Source organism: Raphanus sativus, chromosome 4 (assembly GCF_000801105.2).
Source record: "Raphanus sativus cultivar WK10039 chromosome 4, ASM80110v3, whole genome shotgun sequence".
NCBI lineage: Eukaryota > Viridiplantae > Streptophyta > Magnoliopsida > Brassicales > Brassicaceae > Raphanus > Raphanus sativus.
In genome coordinates, this window is record NC_079514.1 from 44,305,277 (window position 1) to 44,314,233 (window position 8,957).

The window sequence follows — 8,957 nt, forward strand, 5'->3', positions numbered from 1 at the left end:
TACTATCAATATTATCACATACTTCAATATATATACATCTTTGTTCCCGATACTAATACTGTTTAGGGCTGATCAGTTTCTTGTCACCCAAGAATTAATTACAAATTTTCTAGAAACCGCTTTGGGCCACTGTTGGAAGCAAGGGAGCGACACATATGACATAAAGACTCTTACTTTTGCTATCTAAGAGTGCACCAAATTTATGTATTTATTGCAAGTCTTTCAGAAAGCATGAAGTTTCTGTACTAGATATTCCTTCAATCTGAAAATGACTCTTAATACTTTTCATGTATGTATACACAAAATTAGTGACAAGACAACAATTTGTGGAAATTAACAACATAAACCAAACAGGAAATGTTAAGTATTCAACGAGGATTAACATCAGTGATTGTTGCTTCATCTACTGAAACTGAACAAGTAATACACTTGCTGCTTGTTTGACCAGTCATTAATCCCTGGGTTGATGGGTTTGATCTTGGTTCATTCCTGAAGAAAAAACCAGGTGGCAGAGGGGCAGGTAATGCAATCGAGCTGGTTGTGAGCATTTGATGAATCATTGACATTGTTGGACGTTTTGCTGGATTTTCTTGAACACATAATAGCCCAATATGGATGTATCTAGTTACTTCATCACTTTTACAGTCTTCTCTAATACAAGGATCTATGACCTCAAGCAATGATTTTCTCTCCCATAGTCTCCACACCTGCATAAATTGTGGATTCAGAACTATCAGCAATGTGTGAAAGAACACAAAACGAACTTTGGGATTTTATTAGTTTACAATTTCTCACATATGTGACTAAATTGTTAACTAAAACATCCATATGGCAGAAGCTGCTATTCTTTTTGCCACTGATGATCTCAAGCATCAATACTCCAAAGCTGTAGACATCTGATTTCGTCGAGAATTGACCATGTGTCACATATTCAGGAGCCATGTAACCGCTGCAAAATGCATATTAAATTTTCAACAATAGGGCTCACTAAATTGATCCATTTAAGTATACTTACAAGGTCCCAACTACTCTTGCTGTATTGGCCACAGTTTGGTCCATTCCAAATATCCTTGCCATTCCAAAATCAGCAATTTTTGGGTTCATGTCAGCATCTAAGAGGATGTTACTCGCTTTGAGGTCACGATGTATGATTTTCAGACGTGAATCGTGATGAAGATACAGTATCCCTCGTGTAATCCCAAGAATGATGTTGTGCCGCACTCCCCAATCCAACTGAATTCTCTTTTTAGGGTCTGCATATTCATACATAAAAAGAATAAGCTATGCACAAGAAAAAGAAACAATAGACAAGAGTATAACAGAGTTAAAGGAAACAGACCGAAAAGGAAATAATCGAGGCTTTTGTTAGGAACAAACTCATAGACTAGTAACTTCTCTTCTCCATGTAGCGAGAATCCAAGAAGTCTAACAAGATTTCTGTGCTGAAGTTTTGCAACAACAACAACCTCGTTCTTGAACTCTGTGTGACCTTGTTCTGATTTTTTCGACAGTCTCTTTACCGCAACTTCAGTGCCATTCATGAGCATACCCTTCATAAGAAATCAAAATTAGGCATCATCATTTTAAAAGAAGCAAGTGCGAAAGACAATGAGCATATATACCTTGTAAACCTCACCAAATCCACCTTGACCAAGCTTGTTACGTTCAGAAAAGTTGCTGGTCGCAGCTTCAATCGTCTTCAAATCAAATTGAACAGATTCCGCTTCAAATAAAACCAATATTCAGGTCAGACGACGGGAAAAGAATCAAACAAGTAAACAAAAAAACTCACTTGGAAGTTCAATTTCTTGCTTTTGATTTCTTCGCTTGAAAATAACCAAGCCTACAACCATCACTACTATAGTAACAACAACAACTATTGCCGCGATAATTCCTCCTGAGTTTCTTGAGTCTGTCGAAATAACAAACAAAAACATAAAGAAAATAACTTCTCTGTTTTCGCAATAAATTACTCTGAAAATGTTTACAACAAATACATGCCTTTCTTGTTTGTGGTTGTAGAATTGGATACCGAGGGGGGTGAAGGATACAGTTCCCACCAGAAAAAGCAGCTCGGTCGTGATATGAGGCCGCCTAGGTGCTTACGGCAACAATTCTCGTAATCAATAACATTTCTCTCTAGGCAAGTGCGACAATCCTTTGAAGAAACATCCGGTGTACATTGCATCCAAGCCGATATATTTCCATAAAAAGGCACGAGGGATTCATTTTGTCCATAGTATTTAGATGAACTGTTACCTCCTGAAGAAGAAGAAGAAGTTGTTCTAGCGATCAGACTAAACATTAATTTCTTCCACTCGTTATCAAACTCTGTTTGATTCGTTATTGTGAAAACTTGGGTATTGTAAAGTGCTTCACGAGGGTCCATGACGAGTAACCCGGAGAGGGCACGGCTAGAGTAACGAACAAGGCAAAGAGTTTCTTCTGTTGACCAGGAGAAAGCGCTTGACTGGTTGAGACAGGTCTGTAATAAACCTTCAGATGTGGTCTCGATACAGCGATAGCAAACTTCTGGTTCAGCACCTGGATCGCACATTCCGGTGGCATAGACTCTGTCCGGACCAAGCCCAATCGAACCGTCGAAGTAGCCGTTGTGAGCAGTGACGTTAGAAGCGACAACGGAGAGGATGAGACGTCGGTTCTTGTCATAAAGACTATTGGGTTTAAAAATTCCAATAGTGTTGTCACAAGTTGGTTCAGAAACACAAATGGCACTGAAGTTTATTTAAAACACGAAGAAGAAACACAGGATTGATTCACAAATCCTTTTTGCCATTTTTTTCAGATAATGTGTGTTGCGTTTTGGTATTTTGTGGTTCTTACCAATTTAATCATCAGTTCGAAATATCTACTTGACTGGCCACGCACATTAATAAGAAACTGACTGCTTTGTATTTTGTGAAAGACTTGGAAGTTGGAACTCTACAAGTCTTCGCCTTTTGGGCTTTTATGTTATAGTGTGTACAAGTCATTTATTAGCTAACACTCTTAGACAAGTCAAAGCTCCGATTTTTCTCTGAAGAATTTTTGAACATTTGTAATATCAATTTTTTTTTTTCAAAAAGCATTTGTAATATTGCGGACATGCTGTGACAATCAGCAGGATTTTAAAATTTGTCCTTGGTTTATCCTCTTTTCTATATTGGTTTACGGTGATTCGTATTTTTTATTACTGTAAAGCTTTAGAGGCCGGCGGTGTGTATGTAGCTTTCCATAGAAACCAAAAGAGTGGACATATCCGTTATGCAGATATTGTGGACACGTATCCGAACGGATAATTTTGTGAAAGCAATAGGTTCGAAGAAAAAAAAAGTCTCTTCAAACTTAAAAAAAGATTATTAATAATAGAAAAAATGATTTCTTATTACATAAAATGGCTAACCATATATATAAAGTAAACTAATGCATACATAGATACACGAAGTATATGTTATGTGTTACAATAATATTCAACTTAATTAATATCATGAGTTTAATTTTATTCATCCAAAAAGTGATATGAATGTAAGAGACCATTTAAATCCCCTGTTATATCAATAAAATATGATGTATCTAACGGTAACTTAATTAAAATTAGATTTTAACCCATATTTTAAAAGTATAAGAATACTTTTAACAAAATAAAATTTACTAAGTCAATAAAATTTAATAAGTAGTGTTTAAATATTTTTATTTTAGTGTATTTGAAAAATATATAATTATATTATTTATATATATTGAATATAAAAGTTATATAAGATATTATTAATTTTTAAAATTTATTTTAATATGTTTTGTTATTAACTTTTAGTAAATATTTGGTAATTCGTTTGATTAATTGTGTGATATATACTTAATTGATCACACAATTAATCAAACAAATTACATAAATTTTATTTAAAGTTCATAAGAAAACATATTAAAAAAAAAATTAAAACCAAAATTACATAATATCTTATATAAATTTCATATTTAATATAAATAGAAATAATATAATTATATATTTTTCGAATACACTAAAATAAAAAATGTTAAAATGCTACTTATCAAAAAATGTTAAAAAATTTTTTTTTTAAATTAGAATTTGTTAAAAATATTCTTATGTTTTAAAACATGGGTTAAATTAATTTTAGTTAAATTATGGTTGGATCGATCATATTTTAATTGATGAAACGAGATATTTAAACGATTTTTAACATCTACATTAGTTTTTAGATGAATGAAATTAAACTCGTAATATTAACTACATAACTTCATTAAGTTAAGAGATTTTGTCATACATAACATATACTTTGCCTAGCTATTTCTAATCTATTAAAAACTAAAGTACAATTAGATATTAACCCAAAAGTTTCCCTAATATTTACGGTTAAATGCCACTGATCTTAAAACAACTCATACGTACATCATTAAGAGGCTTTCCCTCACTCAACAACAGCCCATAACCATAACCAGTCCTTAACCTATTTATTATTTCGCGCAGATTACATTTGACAGTTTTTTTTTTGATTAACCAGGGGTGATCCCAAAGGCTTTCTAGGTCCAAAGACTAATCCCCCTGAGGCCGACGGCAACCCACGTATTCTTGCGATTTAACGATAGTCCCGATGACCAAGTGAAATCGAACCCAGGGCGGAAGCTCCAGCCGGAACCCCTTTACCACTAGGCCAAGACAACTTGGTTACATTTGACAGGTTCCCTAAACTAAAGTTGACACTACAAATTATTATATTGAGTCCGATCCAAGATATAATACAAGTTATTCTTTTAGGAGTCAAAAGTATATAGGCAAAGTGTATTAAGATAAATCACTAAAATCTATATTATTAAAGTTGAAGTGCACAATTGAATTGTTTGGAAACAAGGATAATAGAATAAATGAGATATGTTTGGAAACATGGATAATATAGATGTGTATTTTATTTTATTTACACATTTAGACATTGTATTTTTAATAAATTAATAATAAATGAGAATTGTTTAGAAACATGAATAACATATTTAATACTTCTTTTTATTTAAACATTTAACCATTGTTTTTACAATAAATTAAACAACCTTCTTTATATATTTCTTTTTATTTACAATTGTGTCACTATATTTGCAATTCTTTTTATTTACAATTTTTATGGTGAAAATAAAAACACAAACTGAAATATAAATAGTATATTATATAAAATAATTTTTAAAAACGGTATTATTATCTTATTTACTTTAGTCAAATATAAAAATTTCAAGAGTTCAATTTTCAACAAAAAAAATATCATAAAAAATAATAATAATTCATAGAAAACTAATGCAAAAAAATTAAAATTTTGAAAACATGGATAAAAGTATGTCAAGAAGAAAAAAGTAATGGCTTATGTTATTAATAAAAATTGGAAATCCATTATATCAGTTTTAAAATATACAAAATGGACTAATTTAATTACCTAAAAACATTGTTTTGTCTAAAATAATTATAAAATAAAATTTTAAAATTTATAAATATATTTCAAATAAAAATAATAATTTAAAGTTGATTTATATAAATAAATTATTTAAAATATGCATATATTCAGAATTTTTTTTTACTAAAATATTTTCCAATAAACATTATTGAAAACTGTTTTCAATATATATAAGAAAAATACAACAAAAAGATTAATTCATATACCAATTTAAATTATGATTTTTATATTTCACATTAAACTTTAAGAAATATATATATATATATATATATGATTATTTATAAGATGATACATATACAATACTATTAATTATATGATTATTTATATGATGGACCAATACAATTAATTATATGATGACATATATATGATACATAATAGTGACTAGGGCTGGACGTTCAGGTATCCATTCCGGTTTGTTTCGGATCTGTTTAGGTTTCCGGTTTTTCAGCTCATTCATATATTTCTAAATTTCAGTTCGAAAACTAGGACTCGGCGTTCAAGTATTCATTTGGATTTGTTTCGGATCTACTTGGGTTTTGGATTTCCGGGGTCAAAGATTTCAGTTTCATTCAGATATTTCTAAATTTCAGTTCGAATTATATCTGAATCTTTGCGGGTTCAGTTCAGGTTCGGACAACCCATTTAAATTATTTTTTAAAATTCATTATATATTTTGAATTTCTTAAAATCTATAAATAAAATAATATATTGTATATAAATCTGAATAACATATATCAGAATACCTAAACTTATATATTGGTTTGGTTTAAATTTTGGAGCAAAAATCAATTATTATTTTAAATATTTTTGGTGTTTTGAGTGTACTTCCACTATGTTAGATATTTATATTTGACTATTTTTATATATTTTAAAGTATTTAAATCAACCTAAAAATATTATATATATTCTGGATGTTTTTATATACATTAAAACTAAAAATAATTAATATATATAAGTATATAAATCTTTTTCGGATACATTTTGATATCCAAAATACTTCGGTTCGAATTGGTTATAGTTTCGGTTGTCTAAATATCAAAATTCTAAATAATTTGGATATTTAATCAATTTTGGTTCGGGTTTGGTATTACTCTTTCGGATCGTGATCGGTTCGGTTCTTTAGATTTGAATTTTTTTATCTAGCTTTGATATTGACATGAAAAATAAATAGCAATATATTTTTGAAATATACATCCGCACGGGCGTGCGGATCAAAATCTAGTATACATTAATTTGATTTACATGGTTAAATAATGTGATGGCTAATATTTCGTATAGTCAGCAATCATTTTTCTTTAATAATATTAATATAAATCTTGGAATCTTTAGGAAAATCGACCGGTTGGTCAAGAACCGGATAATGTTACTGAGCCCTCTACAAACGAAGAAACTTGCGATTCAAGAACCTGATAATGTTTTCTGCATAAAGTATATAATAAATTTTAAAGTCTTAGAATCCTTTTCTAGAGTTGCAACTCCTCTAGTTATATTGAAAAGCTTAATCAGGGCCGTGCCTGAACGAAAGCTAGTCAAGCACATGATTCAGGGCCAGACAAGAAATATATATTAGACAAGGCCAAATGTAACATATACTTTGCCTAGCTATATATACTTTAGCTCTGTTGGTAATTGTGAATTGTTGGGTATTTGAGGTATTTGTTTCGAAGAAGTAACCATTTTTTTTGTGTGTTTCTAAGATAAATGGCCAAAATAATTTCTTTTGCTTCTTGGTTATTATCTTTCAGACCCCGCTCTACTTAACCATGCACTTGGGATTTTCAATCATCTAAATCAAATCATTGCAGTCCTATCCAAAATGCTGACATATTGAATATAGTAGCATACTTTGTTTCATCCAAACAAGTGCTTCTAACTCGTCCAAACAAGTGCCTCAAAGTTGAGTTTAACCTGAATTATATTTTCAAACCCAACCACATCCACTATATTGTGATGTGAGAATTCATGCATCTTCCACCATCTGTAAGCAAACAATTTGAGAAGCTATTGAATATAGTGACTGTAACTATACAATATTTGTTGTCTTTACGGAAAACTAGGTTTGACATTCTCCTTCTGCATGCCTATCCAGCTTTAAAAAATATCCTAGATAATTAATTGTTCATGCCTTTCGAGAGATACCTAGTTTTCATGGATAAATATATCTATCCAACTCCATCTCATTGGAAACTTGCAGCAACCAAATGGTAACTAATGATCAGGTTTCTTACGTTGTCATATCAGACTTTGATTCACCCATAGCAACTGCGTCAAATTAAAATACTTGACTCGCATCATTTCAAGCATCGCAATCAATTGTTCTGCTCCTTTCTCCATCAATACACTCGTCTTCATGTGACTAAGAGAGTTATTTGAGTAGGCACTCGATGCTTGGTATTGTGAGCAACGGCTGGTACTGTGACTGTAGACACCACATATTTGGCAATTTCCTTAATAACCGCGCGTACCCTGATATTGAGTTTGAAAGTTTTTGTTGCGGTCAATTTTGAGAGTTGCGACTGTTGGAGCGGTTTTGTCATCGATTTTTGTTTAAAAATAGTTTTTTGTTTTTTTTTTGGAAGGACCTAGCAACGTTCGCAGAGAACAGCAAATGAGAAGAGTTGACCACCATAGATTGTCGTTTAACTTCATGGTTTAGTAAATTCTCATGATCTTCAGTGAGAGAGGGAGGCCTATCATGATTCTGGATTTGATCAGCCACATGTTTGTACTCATCAGACACACTTTCAACAATGTATTCGTTTGATCTTCTAGGTCTATTGCTTTACCTAGAAGCACAAGTTGATCAAATCGAGCAATAAATCCCTGCATGTATTCATCGATTGACTTAGTTCCCTTTTCCCTTGTTTGATTGGTTGACGTAGCTGCTGGATATGGCTTCGTCTTGGTTTCACATATGTAGAGGAGAGTTTCTTCCAGATCTTAGCCAATGTTTATGTAGTTGCAAGGAGACATAGATAACACTGAACAAGACACTATAGAGGAGTTGATCATGTATTTGTACACAGTGTAAGCATGATTGACAGTAACTAGACCATCGTTGGTGTTTGTCGGTGGAGGAACCTCGAATGTACCCTCGATATAGCTTGCAAGACTGTAGCCATAGAGCAAGCCATGAACTTGACTGCTCCACATCTAAAAGTTGGAGGCAGTGAGTTTAGTCACACTTGACGTGTTAACATTGAGTAAATTGACTGAATCGACAGTCACAGTTTCAGAGTTTACCGGTGAAGCCATGAGGCACATAGAATGATAAGTGAAGTTTATGTGGGTGTCTAACATTTAAAATTTTAAGTCTTTAAACTATTAGGCAGATTATTCGGGGTTTAGACGAGTCCTATGCCTTAACGAAATATTGATTTATTTTATATATATTTTACATTTATATGAGATATTTTAGTTTTAAGTCTAATTATAAAATTATTGAATGAACTATCAAAATTAAATATACAAAAAAATAAACAATTTGTGGATTTATACAAACATTAT

At 31.6% G+C, this 8,957-nt stretch overlaps 1 protein-coding gene across 1 annotated transcript; it reads right to left on the bottom strand.

The window, feature by feature from the left end:
* Positions 1–252: 252 nt before the first annotated feature.
* LOC108849175 (cysteine-rich receptor-like protein kinase 18) lies at positions 253–2,858 on the bottom strand. The gene is made up of 7 exons (XM_018622692.2): positions 2,002–2,858; positions 1,793–1,912; positions 1,623–1,723; positions 1,340–1,550; positions 1,016–1,253; positions 796–949; positions 253–707 (listed from the first exon to the last, which is right to left on the bottom strand). Exons 1-7 carry the CDS (start codon positions 2,555–2,557, stop codon positions 369–371), a joined length of 1,719 nt encoding a protein of 572 aa, XP_018478194.2. The 5' UTR covers positions 2,558–2,858; the 3' UTR covers positions 253–368.
* Between the last annotated feature and the right edge of the window lie 6,099 nt (positions 2,859–8,957).